The sequence below is a fragment of the Bolinopsis microptera genome, chromosome 8, assembly GCF_026151205.1.
Source record: "Bolinopsis microptera isolate Bmic1 chromosome 8, MBARI_Bmic_1.0, whole genome shotgun sequence".
In the NCBI taxonomy this organism is placed as follows: domain Eukaryota; kingdom Metazoa; phylum Ctenophora; class Tentaculata; order Lobata; family Bolinopsidae; genus Bolinopsis; species Bolinopsis microptera.
The window spans coordinates 4,968,285-4,992,832 of record NC_087079.1 but is presented as its reverse complement, the minus strand read 5'-3'; the positions used below and the strand labels follow the sequence as shown (position 1 = coordinate 4,992,832).

At 38.9% G+C, this 24,548-nt stretch overlaps 3 protein-coding genes across 4 annotated transcripts in view; 1 reads left to right on the top strand and 2 right to left on the bottom strand.

The window, feature by feature from the left end:
• LOC134820275 (stress-activated protein kinase JNK-like) overlaps positions 1 to 24,165 on the bottom strand; it is a 56,258-nt gene extending 32,093 nt beyond the window's left edge. For both annotated transcript variants that reach the window (XM_063830514.1, XM_063830515.1), the window contains exon 1: positions 24,155 to 24,165. The gene's annotated coding sequence lies outside the window, so the exon portion shown is untranslated. The remainder of the gene's footprint in view (positions 1 to 24,154) is intronic.
• Positions 7,551 to 8,326, bottom strand: LOC134820099 (uncharacterized). Its single transcript, XM_063830320.1, has 2 exons — positions 8,305 to 8,326; positions 7,551 to 7,978 (listed from the first exon to the last, which is right to left on the bottom strand). The coding sequence occupies exons 1-2, from the start codon at positions 8,324 to 8,326 to the stop codon at positions 7,551 to 7,553; spliced, it is 450 nt and encodes a 149-aa protein (XP_063686390.1).
• On the top strand, positions 11,171 to 11,533 carry LOC134820098 (uncharacterized). Its single transcript, XM_063830318.1, has one exon. It carries the CDS (start codon positions 11,171 to 11,173, stop codon positions 11,531 to 11,533), a length of 363 nt encoding a protein of 120 aa, XP_063686388.1.
• Positions 24,166 to 24,548: the final 383 nt, after the last annotated feature.

Genomic DNA, 24,548 nt, shown 5'->3' with positions numbered 1-24,548 from the left:
TATGCACCAAATTTTTCGGACAGTTGTGATAGCCTCAACGGGTGATACTCGTAAAATATTTGTTCCATATATTATATTTAGGACCGTCGACGAGTCCAACTCGGCGCGCGTCCTGGTAGGTTGTAAACCTACAATGAAAGACCTATTGGAAGGTTTGATTGACGGTGTCAACCCATCGAGATCGTTGCTCTGCGAAGCAGAGCAACGATCGACGATGGGTTGACTTTGATGCGAAGCAAGAATGCTAGTTTGCGCGGCGCGTCGAAGCGGCGAAGTCCTCCAATTGGAAGGTCCAATATATGGAATTTTTGTTTAACTGAGTTAAAAGATGATTTAGTAGACACCAAGCAAACAGGGAACGTCACGAAATTGTATGTTGTAATTTTTGGCAAATGCAAGTTCTGAAGTTAAAACGCCTTACAAGAAATTTATATGTCCTGCGGAGTAAATTTGATTATTGCATCTAAAGTGCCCGGCTTAGTGTTACAAAATTAAACAGTTTGGAACAAAACTACAGGTTTTCAGTTCACACAAATATTAAAACATTTAAATTTTTATTTGCATGAAGGTTACAATGACTTAATAAAGTCGTTAATTAAATAATAAAAACAATACAAAGATACCATACCAAGTAAATTCACAAAACTTGCAACTTGGTTAAAAACAATGAATTTAACTGTTTTTGTTGCGCGCGCGCCAGCTCACTCAATTAATCCCATATTTGGTCAAATAGGATAATAGGGACGCAAAATATGCGTCCCTCCAAAAAGTCCGATTTCTTTCATTGTATGCCCCTTTTTCCGCCTTTTTCCGCGAAAAGTGGCATGCAACGTATTCGTCATACGTTGTATGACATGCCGCGCACGAAGTGCGCGGCTCCCCCTGTATCGTCAGGACGATAAAGTGAAACGACCGTGGGGGTCGCAACGTGATACAACAACGTATGTAAAGCACGTATTGGTTGCGTTGTCATGGCAAACAAAATCGCGCGCGACAAATGTGCTGAAATCCCTGAAATGCACGCGGGTCATATTTATTTCCACGCTAGTTAATTCGTTGTATATGCTATCAAAGAAGCTACGACAGTTATCTACCACTAATCTTATACTGAAAGTATAATATAGTAATATATTCAATGGGATTCCAAAGAGCAATCCAAACTGCTATTCGGAAATGTTCTCGAACAAGACGACCAGCCGAGCTCAGCTCTTTAGGTGCTTATATTCAAACTGTGTTGACAATTTTCGACTTGAAAATGTTGGTCTTTTATCAGTCACCAGTCATGCTGCATATATTTGTATTTTGTTTAGCACTTGATGTTCATATGGACTTACTAAGACTGACCATAATTCTTACTCAGAGCAAAGAAGAGAAATAGCTTTTCGACAACTGGGGCAGTTGATCGAGGAAAAGGACGCTTACAAATGTCAAATTTGGTTTGAAACGAACAAAAAAGGTGTTATAAAAGACGAAATTGAAATCTTGACATCGGAGAATGACCTGCTCAAAGAAAGCTCCTCGAAAAGGTGAAAGGGTTATTTTTATAAAGGTGAAAGGGTTATTTTTATATCAAACCACCAGTCACCTGTCATGTCATTATATTAAATATATTGCTCAACTTGTTATAGTGTTCACGACATAAGTATAAGCAATTATAGAAGGTTAATCAATCTGCTGTCGAACCTTATTTTTTCTGAAAATATGATGATTAGTACAAATACAATTTCATTGCCATAACTAATTTATTCCTCAGGAAAATCGGAGCCAGAAAGACATAATTTTCGGTCTAAGACGCCAGCTGGCTAAAGAGGAGTGATCCTTTGAAATATCAAGATCCCTAATCCTACAGTCACGACTGAATAGACAAGAGGATTTAACAGCCGCTACTAAAAGAGCAGATGCTTTAGCCCAGGAGTTAGACCTAGCTGTGACGAGGGCTAAAGAAGATTTAGCAGCTTAAAAGGATGAAATCGAAAATCTCAAATAGGTGAGCTGAAATAATTTAAAAGTTTATTGAATTTTCATCTCGGTATCTGCAAGATATAAATGATTGGTTGGACGGTTGGTCTGTATAATGGCTTCGAAACAGAGAATTGTAATTTTAAATGCTTAACTTTTACCTTCTTCGGACTTAATTTGAACGGAGATTAATTGGACGCTGAAGGATCTCATTTTAATGTCCGTTCAAATAATGTCCGATAAGTAAAGGTAGTTATGATTTTTACGTTAATTTACAGTATGACAATAACTTAAATGATTCAACTTATTACAGGATTTTGAGATGAAAGCGACATCTATAAACAAAGAGGTAAAAAATGTGGAATGTGTCCAAGCTGAATTCCAAGATGCTTCAACTTGTACAACCGGCAGTACATCCTCCAGGTATGAATGGGAATTGGAGTCAGAAATTTTGAAACGATAACGAATCCTGATTTCCATCGGGCCAGCCACTTAACTACTTAATTAAAAAAATGTACCGTTGGATTTTATTGTGATGCAATTTTGAAATTAAGGTAATAACAATTTGAATTACTAATTTTGGTACCCTCACAGAAGGATCAGCTGCCAACAGCAAAACTAAAAAGGACAGGAGTGACAATTTTCTTCAAGACTGGATAGGCACAACCTCAACCATTTACAATTCCAGTGCATATCCAGTTTGAAAATCAGTAGATCAAATTGGGAGTTACCTATGCTGACCCAAGGACCGAAATTTCTTGCAGCCTACTACGCGAAGAAAAGTGGCGCACATTGAGCAGATTTTCTACGTGGAGTGCCCTCGCCCAAATAAAGCAAAGAAGGAGCTTTTTATTTTATATTTTAATTTCCTCTACTTCTCCCGGAGCTCTGTACTATGTTAACGGTACTGTGAACGGTACTGTGACCGGTACCGTGAACGGTACTGTGAACGGTACTGTGAACGGTACTGTGAACGGTACTGTGAACGGTACTGTGAACGGTACTGTGAACGGTACTTGTTATTCCTTCCAAAAAAAAACAAAAAAAAAGAGAACAATACCAAACACTGACTAAAATTTTGAATTTCGGGACCCGGTATTCCATTGTTTCACTTTGTCTTGAATATTGATTGTTGATGATGATGCAGATTCAATATTTTTCTAAAATTAAATGGTTGTTATGCTGGCGCTAGAACCCGCAAATGAAATCAATTTGACGGCAGTTTTGGCAATTAGAGTTAGACTTAGACAACGCAGGTCACACATCGGTTTCTCTTCTTTTGCACCCATAACGACAAACCGCATTGAACGTTATTACTTTTTTAGTCGATAAATCATTCGCTGACAGATAACAAGCGACCGTGGAGGCGTGGAATTTACTGGTCACTGAGAGTACTGACTGGATGCCCCTTAGCAAGAATTTAGACAAAAATGTACATTTCAGGAACATATAAAAAAGAACTTTTGGTTAAATATCCGGCCAAATTCTTGGAAACTGGTCCGAAACCGGATATTTAAGCCGGATATCCGGACGGAACCAAATTCAGCCGGATGTCCGGTCGATTACTAGAGCAGACTATTATAGAAAAAAGCTGTTGGTTGTGTTGACTTCATTACTGTTTTAATTTTCAACGCCAACCTCAGTCTCATCAAAGTTTGTTAATTTGCCATTTATGAATTCCTCCCAATTCCCTCTCTGAACTTGAGCATATCTGTCGTTAAGTTTTGAGCGGTAATTGCTCGGAAGTCGGAATCATAAATTACAGTATAACTATTAAACTTTCACAGTGTTTTACAGACTAATTAATGGACAACATCTTAACGTTAACACTCGAATTATTAAGAGTGAAGTTATCATGATTAACATGACACACAGGTCCACTGTAACACAATCTGTCAGAGTTTACTGAAGACATGAAACAAATTAGAATCTATGGAACATTAAGATCAAATTTGTTACTCAACTGTGGTTAATTCGATAATCAGTTAAGAAATCAACTACAGGATTGATCATTGAGTCAATGATGAATTAAGTCTCACCTGGGTTGACACACTTAGGACGGGTGGATTGGTGAGAGAACAATATTCCCTGCTCACATGTGATCTCCTTACTTCCCATCACGGAGTAACCTGGCTCACAGGACACTGAGATCGTGGTCCCGTATACGACAGGGAAACTGGAGTCAGTGATGAGATAGTTTTCTGTCAACAATCTTGTGCACTGATCTGAGTGCAAGAGTGAAGGTTAAAGTTTAAAATAAATTGACTGAAATAACTCATATTCTGGGATTGGGATTTCTATAATTGAAAATAACAAGAGGTGTACTTATTATTCCTGTAAATTATCTATAATGCTACCTAAACATCTACATTCACTATGACTAATTAACAAACCTATGGTGCAAGTAGGACGTTGCTCCATGGTGAAGAGCACTCCCCTCTCACATGTGATGGTATTGCCCCCAGCTAGAGTGTGACCCGGCTTACAGGCAACTTCCACCACTGTTCCTACTATCACGGGGAAGGTGCTGGTCGTTGTCATGTCTGAGAGAGCTGCTGGTAGTTCTGTACACGTGTCTGTGGGTAGCAGTTCACTGTTCACGTTAAATCAGACATAACTTATTATTGGTCAAGTGATTAACTAATTTTTGTTGAGGTTGTTATAACCCTATTATTCCGATCATCTCATATTTAAATATATCATCGCCAGTTTCCTGGGATCTCACCTAAAACACAGTGAGGTGTATCCTTGTACTCCCAGCTCTTACCCCCAATTTCCCGGGACTTACCTAAAAGACAGTGAGGTGTATCCTTGTACTCCCAGCTCTTATCCTTGATACAGGTTACGAGACTGCTTCCAGACAGAGTGTATCCCTGGATACACTCCAGCTCCACTCCTTTTCCGTGGTCCACTGGAAGTGGGATGTTTGTCTTCATGGCGAACATTTCATCCGGCAATCCAGTACACTTGTCTATGGAGCAGCTAGGGAAGTTCCTGGCTGAGCTGAATTTTGTGTCCTGGACACAGGTGATGGTTCTGTCTCCAGCTAAGGAGTACGCAGCCACACAGTTCACATCTACTATTGTCCCCTTCTTCACAGGGAACTGGGAGCTAGTGTAGAGGTTACTGTCTGGCGGTAATTCTGAGCATGATCCTAAACAGCGGAGTTAATATTAGCTGACCTTGAAATACAATGTTAATAAAACAACATCCAGCAAGCTTGTTTAAACGTGCTAAAAAAGTAATCCATTTGAAGCTGAGAGGATCATCTCACGTACCTAAATCATTGCAGCGAGGTTTGTCCTGGAAGAGGAACACAGTGTCCTGGTCACAAATGATCACAACGTTTCCCCTAAGGTTCCTATCCTCTGAACACTGCACTGGTATTATGGTGCCATAACTCACCGGGAACTGCACGTCCGTCTGTAGGTGTGTAATCTCCGGGGGCAACCCCGTGCAGGTCTCTGATCAGATAATCATTTTAGTTTATTAGAAGTTATTTAATATCTTTTAAATTTTGTATTTAGGTAACATTTTTTTAATTTTTTTATTATATTGATTGATGAATCACAATATTTTCGACTAACGACTTACTTGCAATACAACCAGGATCGTGAGGTGACTTGTAGATCCTACTTTTGATACAAGTGATGGTATCAGCTCCTGATAGATAGTATCCAGTCTCACAGATAACTGTCACCACAACACCGTACTGCACCGGAAACTCAGTTTCCGTTTCAAGGTTTGCTGTGTCCGGGAGAGACTCGCACCTGTCTATAATAGTGAAACATTAATTTTCTTCGTTCTTTAGACAGGTTAATTGGGCTCAAATAGTTTAAGATTGCTAAAAATCCCTTCTTAAGTTTAACATCAACAAACGAACAACAAAACATTCTGCCTACAAACCTAACAGACAGGAGGGGACGTTATTAAAGGAAAAATCTGTTCCCTCAACACATGTGACAGTGCTGTCTCCAGTCAGAGTGTGCCCGGGACTACACTTCAGGGAAACTTCAGCCCCAGGTGGGAGGGGGAACTGTGTCTCTGTTATAATCTCCTTCCAGTTAGAAGGCAGACTCTCACACGAAACTGAACGTTTTGAATAAATCTATATGCGCCCTAAAAGTAGAAGCTAAAATACATAATCTTAAATAATAATCTCTAGACCCAATTTCTAATTGACCCTGATGGTGACTTGTGGCATTTATGAAATGTCTAAATAAAATATATCAGAGAAAATTACCGCAGCGAATGTGATCCTCGGAAGCATGGGATCCTTTAGGACACGTGATACACATCCCTGCTCTCTCTACACTGTAACTGTTTGTGAGACACTTCTGACATACTGACTGTGAACCGTCCTTGAAGGTCCCTCGTTGACATGGAACTGAATCAGAAATTAGTGTTTGGTTAGTAGACCCACTAGTAAAATAAGAGGGGGATTGTTTATATAATTATATTTGCAGACATAAAGCGAGTCACTCTTGTGATGTAATATGTCCAATAATATTCCCTTCTGAACTTACTGCAAGTAGTTTTTTCATTGTTAGGTTAGAGTTTTAGTCACAATTTCGTATTACTCTAACTCAGTTGATAAAGTAAAATATGATGTGACAAAGTAAAATATATTCGAAGAAATAGTGTTATACATAATTTGTTGCCTAATAAGTTTTTTACTGATGTTGTCTTAATGTTGTCTTATCGTTTGTTGTCTTATTGGTGTTTGTTTCATTTCATTATTGTTGTCTTATTGTTGTCTTAATGTTGCATCGGTGTTCGTTCTAGTTCCCTCTCTTCTGAACTTACTGCAAGTAGTTTTTTCATTGTTAGGTTCCTCTCCAACTGCGCATTTAGCACAGGTCGTCATTGCAGTGTCCTGATACGGTCCTTCTTCACATTGCTCTGAAAGAAAAGGGATGCCATTTCAAAATCCTTTATAAAGGAGTTTATAAAGGAGTATATATACGTTCACTGACAAAGTCTTTGTTTTTTTGGGTATTGAAATAATTGTTAAGAATTTCCCGGTTAAGGAGGGAGAAGGGGGTTTAGCGTGTACTTTGTGTGTAACCCAGCTTTTGAGGGAATCTATTAAAGCATGTTACAACAGGCAAAAGAGGAAGTCAGTTTATAACAGGACTTCGCGTTCTATTCGTAATTTTATAAATTGTATGGCTCTACTTAGAACAAAGATAACAGATTACGACCAAGACATCCCCCAGATTTCAGAACACCTCTCCTACTTAAAATCATATACTTTGGAAAATTTCCCCGATATGACAGTTATTTCTTAGTCATGAATCCTTCCGAACCCAGTTTTCTTCAGGTAATTCATATTGATATCATTTATTTTGGTTTGGAAAAAGGAGACACTGGCGACAGTCCCCCACATCCAGAAAGACGGTAGATATCAATTTGCGAGGAAATTTTGGAGGAAATTTGGTGCCAAAGACGAAATGTTTAGGAGACCTGACCTTTTCTTAGGGCATAAGAAAATTTTTAGGGGGGGAAATTAGATCTGTGAGGAAATTTGAAACTTTATAGCTGTGGAACACTCCACTCTACCAAATTTTGGGTTTTGGTAACGAATATATCTATATATCCAAACCTGGAGAAGGAATCTTCGCCGGGGTGCCGTATACTTTAATTTCAGCAATGTTCCAGTCTCCTACCGTTCCCTCCTGACTTATCTCAATAACATTTCCGTCTCCTTCACAGTTGAAAGTGTAGGAATTTTCTGCACTGCTGACCTTACCACAATCTTTAACATACTCATCCCCTGTTTTTATAAAGACTGAAGCTCCAACTATCCTGTCTTTACAGCAACTAAGTCTGTTGTAGATGATCACTTTAGTAACAGAAGACTGTGTCTCCAGATTAACGCGCATCCACATGCCGTCATTAGCTTCTAATGAGTGTGCGAAATTGTTTAGATTTCCATCCATAAGATATGAGGGAGGGTATAATCCGTGCTGGTTCTTGATCTTTATCCCTGCACCTACAATGGTCAGCATATTTTCTCCTGAAATAGTTCTTAGATAATGGTTTACAAATCTTTCACTGTCCAGCTATCTTTGAAAGATACCGCGACAATTGACCCCCCGACAATTGACCCCCCGACAATTGACCCCCATGTAATTTCACTTGGGTCAATCGATCGGGTCAGGGTCAGGGTCAGGGGTTGTCGGCCGTCGGGGGTTACAATTGTCGCCCACCCCTTTGGAATAACTCAACATTGATCCCATTTAATTCCCATGCCTTTAGCATTATATGGCAATTTGAAATTATCAGCATAACAACTTTTATTTTTCATTTCAAATTCGTCATTTATGCCGTAACTATATTTACCCTCGGCTTCGAAGAGATTCATCACATTCCCAAATAGGATCATGTAAAAGAACATTTCTGATCGATATAAAATGATAAGTTTTGACAAGTTGTGCTCAACAAAACCAATGTAAAATAATAAGTTGTACTCGGTGATGATCCCTATTAAACATCACAAAAGTTTTAACAATTCGTGTAAAAAAATATTTAATCATTTGTCCGTATTGTTTTCTTAAGAATTATAAATGAAAAAGTGGTGTCATCTCGGCCCGCTAATAATACCACGATGAGATGACCGGTAGGTTTAGGGTTGCTCTTTCGTGAACCACAAAATAACAATAAACAACGAAAAACAAACAACTACAATAGAAACATCGCCCATAAAAATTGGAAGAATTATGCGACCGTTTGGATGGACCACGCTGCACACTCTATTATATTATTGTATTACTAGTGTAACCCGGCCTTCGGCCGGGAATTCACTGCCGCAGTTAAAAAGGGTAGGAGCATTTACCCGTTGAGTCAAAACCCGCATTAGGTGAGCAATTCTATTCGGAGTGCCCTCACGTATCCAATGGTATCTTAAACAATAGTAATAGTATCTTAAACAATAATCAATAGAAATTAACCCTTAACACCACACCCGCCTATCATATTTGTGAAAACGCATAACATTGTCGTATGAAAGTATGAACTCTCTCTGCAGTCCAAACAGTGCCCCCTCCCCTAATAAGATTATAAGATTATAGTATAGACAGCAAATCTTACCCGGGTAATTCAATTACACTAATTATGCAGCTACATATGCGAGCCCCGTAACTCTTACCGTTCTGCTCAAGCCATTTTATATAACATTTGTGGTACAAAACCATCAATTAAACCACTTACCAACGACCGATTTAAAAAACCTTTATCATTTAACTTCGTCAGAGTTTTGTCGGCACTTTACCGAAAAAATCAGTCCCGCAACTCTTACCGTTTTCTTGATTAAGCCGCTCGTAAATTACAAACAGACAGACAGACAGACAGACAGACAGAAAACACACATTCTGGGATTATTAGTTAGATTAAAACCTCATACTGCTGCAATAATAGGGGTATAACTCTTAGGGCAACGTCTTTTAAGGTTCTTTAAATGGTTCTTCTTAAGAGGCTGGATGTTGGAATGGAGGGCCTTCTTAGGGAAAATCAGTGTGGGTTCAGACGGAACCGCTCATGTATTGATCAGATTTATTCCATCCGCACCATTATTCATAACTGTATTGAGTTTAACATTCCACTTTATGTTAATTTTATTGATTTTAAAGCAGCGTTTGATTCCATCAGAAGAGAGTTTATTTGGTCAAGCATGAGACACTATGGTCTTCCTGAGAAATATGTTAGAATCTTTCAGGGATTTTTCAACGGAACCATGAGTGCTGTCAGGGTTAATGGTGAAATGTCTGATTGGTTCTCTGTCAATTCAGGCACTGGACAGGGTGATATCCATTATCCAGGGCCCTCCTGTATTTAATTTTTGTCTGAACTTTGAAATCTTTTTGGCCGAGGTTCACAAGGCAATCAGTCATGGCGCTGTACTGCAAAAGGAACTGAAGGGTGCAAATGAAAAATGTATCATGGATAGTGACTACGCTGATGATCTGGCAGTGATGGACAATACTGAAGAAGGGCTCCAAGAGTCCACTGATCTTATCGCTCATTACACCTCTTATGCTGGGTTAAAGATCAACGCTAAAAACACACAATGCATGGCGATCAGCAAGTGTGCGTCCCAGCGACCTTACACCGAAAGAGACAGTATAAAGCTAACAGTGGAGGGAGAACCTGTAGAACAGATCAGTAACTTTGTTTATCTTGGTGCCAACATCAGTGGCGATGGTACCATTGACCGAGATCTTGACATCAGGATCCAGCTCGTGCTTTCGGTGCGTTCCATCAGCTTTGGAAGATATGGAACAGTAGAACTATAAGAACGCCCACCAAGATCCGGATCTACAAGGCTGCTGTTATTACTATTCCGTTATATTAGTAGAGGCTCTTACGGGCAAAAAGACGTGTTTTCTGCTACGAGTTTAGAGACCTAACCGCTAATTGGACACAATAGTATGATGTCTAAGGATCGATAATATGTTAAGAAGTATAAATTTGGCCTTATTAGTCACGTGATATACCAATGCGCGTTTTAAACTTTTACAGTCTATTACTCTGAGGCAAATAGAGTAATTATATTCATATTTTGTCAGCAATAAAATCAGATTATTTTCTATTTGGTGTAAAAATATGAGCTAGAACGGACATAATCTCGCTGAGTTATAGCTGTTTGAAATTTATGATGAACGCGCAGGAGCCAATTGATAACAACTAAATGCTTTTGCGCGTAGTGCGCGTCGAAAATTTGGCAAAAACGCTTGCGGAGTGACAATATTCAAACTTCGATAAACTATATGAAGTGGGTACTTCTCGGAAAGGAAAAATTTAGGCAAACACGATGTGACTATTTTTGGGTTGATTTAATACAACTGCAAAAAATTATTCAAACTTCAAGCAAAAAAGTCAAAATTTTTACCACTTTTTTGGATTTTACCCCCAAAAAAATAGAGGGATTTTTCAAATTTTTATATCATCTTGTGCGGCTGTGTTTTAGATATCTTCATGCAAGTTTTGCCGACATGCCAACAAAATTAACTTGTTCAAAATATCAAAAAACATGATTTTTTGGCCTATTTTTTGCCCAAGAATCGGTTTTTTGCAATTTTACCCCCAAAAAATCAGTCCAATCATCTTTAAACCACTTTTAATCGATTCTACGGTCAAAAATACGTCTAGTAAGGTGTAGCTGGGGTCCCTAGCGTATCGAGCAGACAATGCCCGTAAGAGCCTCTACTATATGGAGATTGGAGCTGAAGTCTGGATCACAACAATGAAGCAAATGAAACGGTTCGAGGTCTTCCATCTGACCTCCCTGAGAAGAATCTTGAAGATAAAGTGGTTCTTCCATATCTCCAATGAAGAAGTTCTCAGGCGTGCTGGAATTAAGTCTATTGAAACTTTCATCGGTTCGGCTAGACTAAGGTGGTACGGACACGTTATCAGAATGCCAGAGACACGGTTTCCCAATTTTTCACTGGATTGGAAACCAAGCTATGGAAAGAGACAGAGAGGACGACCTCGCAAAGGCTGGATGGCCTGTGTACTTGAGGATGCGGCTGACTTTATAGGTGTCGATAACATCAGCAGAGACGCAGTATAACAGTTAGCTCTTAAACGAGTGGAATGGAGGAACATGTTACGAGTTACACCGTAGAAGGATGTGTGTGATGCAGAGTGCAGACCACTCTAAAAGTCTAAAGATTAGGAGGAGACCTCTTCATGTAGCATGTATGTATTATTAAAACATGAAGCCCCACGAAAAACCTCACCGAACCTCCACGCGGTGTGGGGTGGGTGGCTCGAACGAGAGGTGCATGGATGTTTCTAACCTATGCAAAGGAAGGGACTAGCCATCTCTACAACAAAGGAAAGGCTCTAATAGCCTCTACTAACCTTAGAACCGCAGCATAACCGCTTTTCCCACAGGCAAATAACACCTTCTGCAGGAAACTAACACGCTCACAGGCTCCCACGTCTCGTGTAACGCCAGTATTTGGTTTTGGATCGGGTACTCAAAACAACGATAGAGGAGCGGTCTACACGCATCACGTGACGCATTCCGTACCGTCTAGCTAGGGTCGAATAAGCACTAAAAAAGTTAATCAGTTATCAGCTATTCTCCGTGGCAACTGTTACCGTGGCAACTGTTACCGTGGCAACTGTTACCGTGGCAACTGTTACCGTGGCAACTGTTACCGTGGCAACTGTTACCGTGGCAACTGTTACCGTGGCAACTGTTACCGTGGCAACTGCTTCATAGGAAACTCAACGGGCAGTCTTGTTATATAATTATCTAATTTTATTTACGTTTTTATTGGTGAACTTATGAGTAGAAAGGAAATTGTGATAAAATTAACTATTTAAGTATTTAGTGGGTAATAGTAATACTTTAAAAACTTTGACAATGCAGGACAGCAAGATACTATGTCATCATAGTTGTTGAGTGCCAATGGATCTACCAAAATAGGTTTCTCAGTAGACCAAACAGATAGTTGTTACTGTAGATAGGTTCCGACAACAAGAGTGCTGCGGCCCGCCCGCTCACCTAGTCACTTGTTAGATTTATAGTGGGTAAATCACACTTTCTGTCTAATACAGACAGTAAATCTTTTATCTTTTTTTGTCGTTAAGAACGGGAAAATTTGAATAAAACCGTTTTCAACGTCCAGCTGCTTGGATTCTTATTTTTCACAGCTTAGTTAGTTTAGCTGTGAAAAACGGGCAACACCATTTTATACGGAATAGAGCAAGCTACATGTAAGGTCACTAAGAGATGTCTGAGAGAATTGACGTCCTAAGCTATCTAGGGACTACCGCGGAATTTTAATTATTCATCTTCCACCAGTATATATCAGATGTCAAATGTGTACCTGGTATCGTTTAAATCATATCGTTCAGGCTCAGCGGCCAGCTTCACAAAGGTCGAGGGTAATGATCCGGAGAGGCGACAGAACGTCCAATGACTATTACCGATTAGCCATTAATAAAATATCGTCTTGAACCTGGACCGGGGAGCCAGGAATATCATACTAAATTAAAATACGAGAATTATCTGAAATTGCAGTATAATAACACAACCGCGTACATGGTTACCTTAATTATTCCATTCTACAGTACAAACAATCTTAACCCGGCCTATTGGCGATATAACGACCATTATCATTTGCATTATGCATTAATCATAATGGGTAACGCACTATCATGCATTACCCATTAATAAAACATTGAACCTTGGGTTAAAATGTAGTGGAGTACGAGGAATATCAAACTAGATACAATTTGAGGATTCTCAGAGCACAATCTCACCTTCAGCTATTCCGCGCAGCACTCAACAGCCAAGGTATTTAAATGGTATTATAATGCGAGCGTGCTAAATCACTTTACTCTCCAGTAATATGGAAAAGTTGTTACATGATATTTTTCATAAATGAATTGATTTTCATCCCTTTTTATGTTAATAAAAAATGTGTAGACTATTCTTTGTGCCTAAGTGAGGATTAAACGTTTGAGAAAGGACCATGGTCATACTCATTAACCGGGCTACCCATTTCTGCAAATAGCCTGTTGCAAATTGTGGAGAAAATTTAAATCAAAAGTTACAATTTTTGTCCGTTTTTTTTTCGTTAACGGACAATAACGGACAAAAAATAACATGATCCCCCCCATAGTCATACTATGAGTATTGCTGAAAGCACAGTGTATTTGTAAGGCCTACACGGACCGCCTCTAACTAGCCAATCCCTGTTTACATGCCGTGTAGCAGGGGACTAGAAAGAGCTATGTAATGTATAGCATTATAGGTAATAAGCCCAATTTGTACGTGGCATGCGTAGTATAATAGTGTACTGATGTGTATCAATATTATTATTATGAAGTGAGCTGATTGGAGCCTATATTTATTATAGTTATAGTGAACGGAAATCTAGCGACCGCCAAAACGAAACAACGGGCGCAATTCTTGTTAGAATTGAATTTGATGGTGCGCTGTTTTTTACAGCCTTCTAAAAATCTTCAAAAAGCGAGGTCCAAGATTTGCAAAATCGAATAAAAATGAGTATAGGACTATCTTATCTCTTCTAAATTATCCCTAGAACATTATACTCGATTTTCTGTACGTGATTTAAAATCACTTGCACAAAACAATAGCATACAAGCGTTAATCCAGAAAAGCGATACCCCCAGAAAAGTTGGGGACAGAATGGAAATAGCTCAGTGTTGTTAAATTCGATAAAGATCGGTTTAAAAGTATTCGACCTCTCAAAAAACTACGTCAAATTACGTATTAAGTCTTTAGTCATTTACATCAAACTCCTAAAGTATAGTTGTTAGATACAATATAAAATACGAAATATTTGCACTTGCACTTTGCCGCGTTAGTAAAATGCTAACAGTTTGCGCGCATAATGTCTCGTTGGTAACACGACATCTGTGATCTGTCCGACAGCGATATTTGTCCGACAGCACTATTTTCGTGTGTTTGAAGTGATATCTCAAGTTTGGCACATAGAAAACATTTAAAAAAGAAATTTCCGGTTGAATATCCGGCCAAATTCTTGGAAACCGGACCGAAACCGGAACCGGACATTAAAGCCAGATATCCGGCCAGAACCAGATTCAGCCGGATATCCGGTCAATTTCTAATCTGAAAATGTGTATTCATAAACAGGATCCAACTTCGCTGATGCTTTAATTACTTAGTTACTGGTTTACTGGACTATTACAGTGATCTGAGTAATAATAAACTGTCGATTATTGGATGTGAGGCTCGGATCACTGGATTGTGGGTCTCAGATACTGTTACTATACAGCATACGTCACAGCTTCATGGATCACTGGATTACTGGATTAGGACTGAGACTCGATGGGTGCCAAAAGGAATTTGGACCTACGAGTGGTAATCGTCAACAAATTTCTGATTTATCTCCTCGTTAAACTGAAAGCAATCGATAGAACTGGTTTCTTAAACAAGACAGTAAAGAGAATAAGAACATGAAACAGGAGAAAAATGTTCCCGAGATTTGTCTACTTGTTGTGCTATTCGTAGACCGTTTCCTTGTACCGCCGCGCAGTATTGTTTTATGAAGGATTATGTGATTTACACTTACAGTGCTAGCGACATATAACTTAACAATGTTTACGGTATTTCGGCCAGGGGACTAGCTACTAAGTGAGTTGGTAGTTAACTCATTATTGGAGTTAAAGCTGTGAAAGGTTAACATCTACAGTGTGTAAAGATAGTTGACAATCTCATGTATCCAATGGAAGTGACCCAGAAGGCTGGAAGATAAGTTACTTGAAGAATGATACCATGGCAATGACGGCGTCTAGTTTTAAATGGTTTTTATAAAACTTTGCAACGCACCTTATAATATATATATATATATATATATATATACCAGACGCTGCAATATTGCCGGCTGTTCGGGAAGCTGACAACGCAGGGTGCCATGCCTGTGGAAAATGCTATGTTTGTAAGCAAAGTTTCCTGTCCCCTTGTTCCAAATTTAGTAGTCACCATTCCAAACAAGTTTTCCCTATTACTAAATATATAACTTGTCAGAGTAATAACCTTATTTATTTAATAGAGTGTAGAACTTGTGAACAGTCGTATGTAGGATATACTACTTCTAATCTCCCTAAGAGATTTTCTAATCATAAGAGCCACATTAAGAAAGGTATCAGGAGTTGTAAGTTAGTAAATCACTTTTTAGATTTTGATCATGATTTAGATTTTAGTTCAGTAGCCTTATATAACTCTTCACTTAGTACGCACCTTTCTGTTATTATAGTGGACGCTCTAGAATTTAAACCTGAAATAAGTAAAGCTGATAGGGAAAAGGCCATGGAAGCTAGAGAGGGGTTCTACCAGACCCAATTGAAAACCCTTGAGCGTTATGGGGGTATGAACACCCTCGATAATAACCACATCCTTTTTAAATCCGCTGGAGCTTAGTATTTAGTTTATTTACTTTATTTAACATGATCTTAGCCTATAAACCCGTGTTTAGTTCACAATATTGCTATCAGAGACGTGTTATATTCATTACTATTTAAATATAATTACTGCTTGATTCAGAGAAATCTAGCTTTTTCCGAGAAACTAATCTCTAATAGATTAGATAAGATGTACTCAGCCATTCTTTTCGTTTGATTATTACTCAGTATGTTTTAGTTTTGTACCGTTTTAAATCACATAGTTTTGTACGTCTTCCTAAGACTTGTTTTCCTTTCCTAGTTTGTAAGTTATTTTAAAGATTTGTGTATATTCCAGTTGCTTTTAGAACAATTTTATCTCAGATAACGATGTTTAATAAAATGATGCAAAGAATTTCGAAGATCTAATCAACACCGACTTTTAATGTGTAGGAGTACAGCAACGAAATATATATATATACAATTAACTTAACCATTAAATAAATAATGATCAGTAATTCTAGTTTAACAACGGGGAAACTTTATATGTTAAGCGTACACTAACCACGACAATCCGGATTTTGTCCTGTTGGAATCAGGTCTCCGTCCTGACAATCTGCTTTGTCACCTCCTATGTTGGTGGAGTCTTCAGGACAGCTCAAGGTAATCTCCGTTCCGTGTTGAACCGGTAGTGCTGGTTCTACTAAAACATTATACCAAGTTGTGTCTAGGATCCTGCAGTCAACTGAAATAATCCCTGTTATCTATGGATCAAGGTCTTATAGAGTTATAGTTATATAGTGTGCAGTAGTAGTGTCGACTCGAAATCTTTTAAATTACGTATATGCAGAGGAGTTAAAATGAAAACAAATGTTTGTTAGCTCATTATTCGTTTTACAAAGCTTCAGCCGCAGACGATCGATACATACTCAATCTATAATTGTAACTTACAACAACATAGTTGTAAGAGATAATACCTGGGCAGGAATGGGCGTTACAGGACTGAGTCTGGGAAGATGATCCGGAACAGTCAGCGCCACCGTCTTTTGGGGAAGGATTAGTACAGGTCCGGGTCCTTGTCTGTGTTCCTCCCCCACACTCTGCAGAGCAGGACCACCAAGAAGAGTAGGAACTCCAACCTCCATTTCTCGGGGCTGAAAGAGGCAGATTAAATTTTTACGCAGAATTTTCTAAAATATCAATCAACAAATCTTGAAATAAAGTATTGGGCTCAGGGAGCCCAATTTGAAAATTAAAGCTGACTAGAAGCTAACAATGTCAACTCACAACAAGTTGGGACGGAGCAGTATTCCCATCTTGTTTCGGAATCCATCGTGTAGCACCAAACTTTATCGTACTTCGCCTCTGGGTTTCGGCAATAGTTGTGATTGCCAGTCCCCTCACTGCAGTAGAGTAGTAGGGATTGATGAGAAGAAAAAACATCGTGTATTTTTATTTTTTTAATGGTTTCTGAAAATCCGGACGTCCGGAAATTTTGGCAGATTTAACAAAAAAGTCCCATTTATTTCAACTCTTTGAATTTTATTTCAACTCTTTGAATTTTATTAACAACAAATTTGTGCTAGTTTTATTTGTACTCTTTAAAGTAGCTGGAAATAAGGACGTCCAGGGGAGGGGGGGGGGGGGGGGGGGGGGGGGGGGGGGGGTGGTTTTGAAAGTTCGGACACACCCGGACAGGGGGAGGGGGTGGTCTGAAAATCTGCGATTTTGGCGGTCGTCCTTATAATTATAAGTAGATGGCCCCAAAGCAATCTATTCTCGCTGATTGTGCATGATTTATGTAAAAGAAATCTTTTATTTCTATAAATAATATTTTTGATTTGTATTATCTCCGTAATTTAGCTTATGACAAGAGATATTGGAAGAAATTACAATGAAGTTTTGATATTTAGTAATTTGTTTTAGGGAAAGAATAAAATTGGGCGTTGTTTTTAACTATCCCTTGTTTAGAACCAAACTTTGCTAAAAACAAGTAATTATAAAATATTATTATCAAAATATTATTGTTAGTACCTATACTCACAATTTATTTATCCTTACTTCGTGGGGACTATCTGATCTCCAATTCTGACACGTGACGCCGTTAACCGTTGTAGATTTAGTCCCCCGATATCCTGATCCATTGTTACTTCTATCATAGGCATCCCAACATTCCAGGACTGAAATTTAAGTTGGCCAAATGATTATGATGTGCAGTTCTGTCACAACGTTTTAGAGAGCTTGATATTTGCGTAATTGGAGGAATGAAATTATTCAGTGGTTTTTCGGCAACAGAACTTGTAAGAAAAACGGTTTAATTAAGGGGGGGGGGGGGGGGGGGGGGGGGGGGGGGGGGGGGGGGGGGGGGGTTCACCCTGATTTTTTTGTGAAACTTGGTTTCGAGATAGCAGTTGACCAACAAACTAGGACCGGTGACCGAACTTTTGAGGGGGTCCCCAACCCCAACCGCCAAACGGTGCCCGCGGGGCAGCCACGCCCATATTTGGTTCAAATTAGGCTCAATTTAGCCAAATACCCTGGACATGCCCAAAACCCAGGCAAAAAATGGCTGAGTTATGAGCCAAAAACCATATGACCATATTTGGGCATACGCACCAAATTTGATCGATTTTGGCCCATAAATTGGTCAAATATCAATATTTTTGAATGAAACCAACTTTATACGAAAGGTAAGCTTATACTACACATTTTCTATGATTATCAGCTCAGTATCTACCTAACTGTGGATTCTGTGTTCAAATAATCACAAAAAATGAACAAAATCGTCCATATCTCAGTTGGCGATATTTGCAAAACTGATTTCGCTCAAAACAATAGAACTCAATAGGGTTTCAACTTTCAATATTTTTTACATGAAATTTTCAGAATCAACGTAGAATCGCATTTCGACCTTATCTCTTGTATTGAAATTTTGAGTTAGGCCTTTAAAAAATTTGGCGGCCAAATTCTGAAAAATGCCTGGCAAATTTTGGAATTTGGCCGCCAAATTTTTTTAAAGGCCTAACTCAAAATTTCAATACAAAAGATAAGGTCGAAATGCGATTCTACGTTGATTCTGAACATTTCATGTAAAAATATTGAAACCCTATTGAGTTCTATTGTTTTGAGCGAAATCAGTTTTGCAAATATCGCGAACTGAGATATGGACGATTTTGTTCATTTTTTGTGATTATTTGAACACAGAATCCACAGTTAGGTAGATACTGAGCTGATAATCATAGAGAATGTGTAGTATAAGCTTACCTTTCATATAAAGTTGGTTTCATTCAAAAATATTGATATTTGACCAATTTATGGGCCAAAATCGATCAAATTTGGTGCGTATGCCCAAATATGGTCATATGGTTTTTGGCTCATAACTCAGTCATTTTTTGCCCAATCTTGATGAAAATTCATATACTTGTTCAGGGGACTACTAGCTACAAGTAGAGCACATAAAATCTGGGTTTTGGGCATGTTCAGGGTATTTGGCTAAATTGGGCCTAATTTGAACCAAATATGGGCGTGGCTGCCCCGCGAGCACCGTTCGGCGGTTGGGGTCGGGGACCCCTCAAAAGTTTGGTCACCGGTCCTAGTTTGTTGGTCAACTGCTATCTCGAAACCAAGTTTTACAAAAAATTAGGGTGAACCCCCCCCACCCCAGCCCCCCCCCCCCCCCCCCCCCCCCCCCCCCCCCCCCCCCCCCCCCCCCCCCCCCCCCCCCCCCTTAAAACCTTACTCACCACTTAAAGACGAAGTGATCAATCGTAAGATTAACAAGAGAAACATTGACAATGTTTTGCTTTCTGTAGGTAGTAAATATTTATAATGTAAATTTGGGTTTCTTAATTTCACATTAATACAGATTACAGGCGTATGAGGTAATTGAGGTTTCCAAATTATAATTTATCTCAATTATATGTGACCTTTTATAAGAGTCATACCTGCTGAATCAATGGGAAACCCGGAGTCAAGGTTCGCCTGCAGAAAAATTTAAATACGATTAGGCAGGGGCTGGGAGGGCGTTTAATGTTTGCATAAACCATGAGGCATCAGCTGCGTCTTTTTGAAGTAGACGAAAAATAGCAGAGTAAATCTACACGGGTCTGGCATAATTTAAGGTAGACTGAGGATCGTTTTGAAGTTCTGTATAATCCATGAGCTGTTAAACTTGTAAAACCTGACCCATTAAGGTCTCTCTAATTGCCATTGAGAGTTTCATTTGTACTGGCACTGGACTCTGAGTCTAAGTTGAGGGCTATAAATAAAATGTCCATTGTTCAAAAGATGTCGGTGCTCATTGGTGTGTTTCCTAGTACTTGGATAATCGAACCGTAGAGAACAGCGAGATTTATGAGGTGGGTTAAAGAATTGTTCAACACATAGCATAACAGTACTAGTAGAAATCCTGGTCAAAAATATTTCAATTTGAAGATAACGGGTAATAGAACTATGAAATTGTGTCAAAAGTTTACATTTCTTACAAATCTAAAAAAATATTTTTTGTGATTTGAAACGGCAAAATCAGCGTCATTGCAAACATGAAAAAAGTTTCATATCAAGCCGTAAATTTGTGACAAAATAATTCGGATTCGATTTGATTTTATCATCACTTCAATTTTTTACTTTCTCATTTTTACATATTTTATTGATGGTTTGAATTTTTTTAGATAATATCAATAGTCTAATAAGTAATCAGGCCTTAACTGATTTGTGGCCCCTTGTGAGTGCAAGACTATGTAAATTGTAAAAGTGTGTGTGTTTATTTGATGGTTTTTGTAATCCCAGTGGATTTTGTGTAAAAAGGTAACGTGGATGCTCATTGCTAATTTACTTAATTTTGTTAGTTAGCATTTATTGAAATTAGTCGTGACTGTTAAATAAGTAAGAAATGTCACAATAAAGATAAAAACGGCTACAATTTAGGTAGATATATAGCCTTAATTGTTGTGGAGCAGGAGATCAAAGGATAAAAGAGCACTTATAGCTAGACATAGCTTGAGTTGAAGGCAGGAAATTGGGATTTGGGGAAAGGGATGCCCCAAAATCATGCTTTTTAAATCAAAATGAATTCCCGTAGAATAAGGAAAAATTAAAAAGGGGTGAAAAGTAAAATTTAAAATGGCAGTCTCTAAAACCCAAAAACTAAAATAAAATTGTTTTTATGGCACTTTTGGCCCATCCAAAAAAAAATGAAAAAGGGTCAAAAAGTGGCCCCAAATTTTTTCCCTGTAAAAGGGGTGGTTTTTTTTTTTTTTTTTTTTTTTTTTTTTTTTTATTTTTTTTAAATTTTTTTTTTTTTTTTTTTTTTAATTTTTTTTTTTTTTTTTTAAAAAAGGGAAATTTTATTAATACCCGCAATATCGAACTCTGTTATATTCTTATATAGAATCCTTACCCCCGGCAATTTTTCAACAACCCAAAAAACCATGGCAAAAAATTTTGATAACCCGGGGAAACTTTTTTAACGTCTTTTTAAAGGGTTTTATGTTAATTAAAAAAATGGGTTTTAAAACTTAAATTTTAAAATTTTTTACAGGGTTTAAGGGTGTTTTTTTTACGACGATTTTTTGTTCTTTGTGTGTTTCCTTTGTGCCAAAAGCATTGAAAAATTTTGTTGGTGTAGCTTGGGTTGGGATAATATAAATTTGGTTCCCATGAATTTGGGGAAAAAAGGGGTTTTTTTTGTTTTAAGAACGCCCCCAAAATTACAAAGGGAAAAATTTCCTGAAAATCCCCTTGGTTTTAAAAAGCAAAATTTTTCCAAAAGATTGTGTGGGTGAGTATTTGCCCATCCTTGGGGAAGGCTGGGGTTCTAATTCAAAATTTTCCCTCTGTGGGTGTCGAAAATTAAAATTTTCCATCAAAAACCCCCAATACGGTTATTTTTGTAAAATTATTTCGGGAGTTAAAAATAAAATAGCTGAAAGAACCTGCAAAACTGTCGGAAAAAATGTTGGTCGTTGTGGAAAAAGTAGACAAATAAGTCATTCATTTTTAATTTTCCTTTTAAAAGTTCTTTTTTATTTGACCCCCTCACGAACCCCCTTTTTGTGGTAATTGTCAGTATCTTTCAAAAAACCCCCCTGTGGGTGCAACTTTGCCCCTTTTTGGGTTTTCCCCAAACCCCGTTTCCCCGGGTTACCCGGGCCCCGGTTCCCTTTTCCCCTTTCCCCCGCCCTTTACCCGGGATTTACCCGTCCCTTACCCGTCCCTTTTCCCCGTCCCCTTTCCCTGTCCCTTACCCGTCCCTTACCCTGTCTTTTCCCCGTTCCCTTACCCGTCCCCTTTCCCTGTTTACCCCGTCCCCTTAAAATTTTCCCCTTTTCCCCTTTCCCCGTCCCTTTTTCCCCTTTCCCTGTCCCTTAACCCGTCCCCACCCCGGGCCCCTTTCCCCGGCCCCTTTCCCGTCCTTTGTCCCCTTTACCCCGTCCCTTACCCGTCCCTTACCCCGTCCCTTTCCCTGTCCCTTTTCCTTTTCCCTTTCCCGTCTTTACCCCGGTTACCCCTTTCCCTTTCCCTGTCCCTTTCCCGTCCCTTCCCCGTCCCCCCACCCTGTCCCTTTTTCCCCGTTTCCCCTTTCCCTGGGCCCCACCCCTCCCCTTAACCCCGCCCTTACCCCGTTTTACCCTGTTCCCTTACCCCGTCCCCCAAGTCCCTTTTCCCCGTCCCTTTCCCCGTCCCCCTTTAACCCGTCCCCTTCCCCCCTCCCCTTTCCCCGGGCCCTTTCCCTGTCCCAAATTTAAAACGTTTCAGTTTTTAAGTTGATACAAAATATGATCCTGTGGGGGTGGTATTAAAAAAAGGAAAAGTGGAATGAAAAGATCCCAAACTCTTTAAATTTTAAATATTTTTATATACAAAATTGACAGTATACCTACTTCAACTATAATAACTAATTCTTGAATCTACAAAATTTAAAAAAAAGCGTTAGTGACTGCGCTTAAAACCGTTGTGGTGGTAAATTTAAAGAAAGGGTCAGATGTGGGGGGAGTACCATTTTAGCCCCGTGGGCCTTTTTCAGTTTATAATATGGAGTTTTTAGTACAATGTTACAGATTCCCGCAACAATGATTGAAGATGAAAAGGGGGAGTGTTGGAGTTTTGACTAGATATAGGTATGTCCTTTCTCCGGTTTGTAGTTGGTTTTTGATTCCCCCACTTTGTTTACCAAATTTATTCCCCCCAAAATTTAGACTGTAGAGGTAATGTTGGTTAGAGCGGGGGCAACTAATATGATTGGGCGACATCTGTCCGACAGCGACATCTGTCCGCCAGCCGAATTAGCAGGAGTTCGGACAGGAGTCGTTTTTGGCGACATCTGTCCGACTTTCGGATCACATTTGTAATTTAGGATCACATTCGTATTTCACAAGCTTACGGGTAATCTTGTGACGTTGCTCCCACTGTCCTAATGCTCTAATGCTGATTTGATCCATTGAGATCTGATCCATAGGGCATAGATATAACGTGATTGACTATTTGAGGACAGGATCGTACTAGCCGTACACTAACAATTAGCTGTAACAAGCTGCCGATCACATCACAGCCTACAGTAAATATAGGAGAGCGGTATGGAGATCAGTTATCGCAATCCACATTGGCAACCTATCCACAATGGCAAAATCGGTATAAGATTGTTGCGTTGAGTAAGTTTTACTGTTTTAGTTAACTTTTACTTGCTGTTCAAAAGGTTATTCTACACTGTATGCATGCAAATTATTGTGAGTAGGCGCACGAGTGTTTCGAATAATCTCTAGCTTTTTATGACATCGGAAGTGGTTTAACTCGAGCGTTAGGTTATTCTAATTGATTCGATAAAACTTGAATTGTGACAAGTGAAATGTTCTCCGTTGTCAAATAAAGATAAACGATTTTGTGATTTATAATATTTTCCGAGAATTATTTCCCCGAAAAGTCGTGGACACTGGTAAATAATGCCCTCCGCTAAAGTGTCGGGCATTATATCGCCCGTAGCACTCAACAGCCAGGTATTATTGTATTATAATATGAGCTAAATACAAAAATGTAATGCAAAAATCGCCTTCAAATTCACCTCATGAACTTCAAGTTCATCATTGATAGTTATGTGGAATTTCACACGTGCCCAACGTAAATTATTCATGAACTTCAAGTAATTCATCATTGATGGTTATGTGGAATTTCACACGTGCCCAACGTAAATTATTCATGAACTTCAAATAATTCATCATTGATGGTTATGTGGAATTTCACACGTGCCCAACGTAAATTATTGGTGTTTTTTTTTCTTTATTTGTCAACAAAATCATGACATAACGAATTGTGACAAATTATTTGCCAACATCTCAACTATAAATTCAATCTTATTTTGAACTGCAAACCATCGGTTTTATGCTTTATCTGGTAAACCATTAGATATTATTGCTCCGCTGTCAGGCAACGTATTTTATTCCCAAGCAAGTAGACCCCACCCGATTTGGTTCCACTTCCATTTATGTATAGATTGGCATACCTTATTAGATGTTATTTGACCAGACATTGGGTGAACGCCGCATTATTAATGATGATGATAGATTGTCTAAACGAATTGATGGAATAAAAGAGTGTTTTTTCAACCCCACCCTGTTAAAAATCAGTTGCCTCTGAGAGGCTAGTCACTTGCCTCTGAGGCGCTACTACTACCCTCTCAGAGGCTGTGGACTAGCCTCTCAGAGGCTACT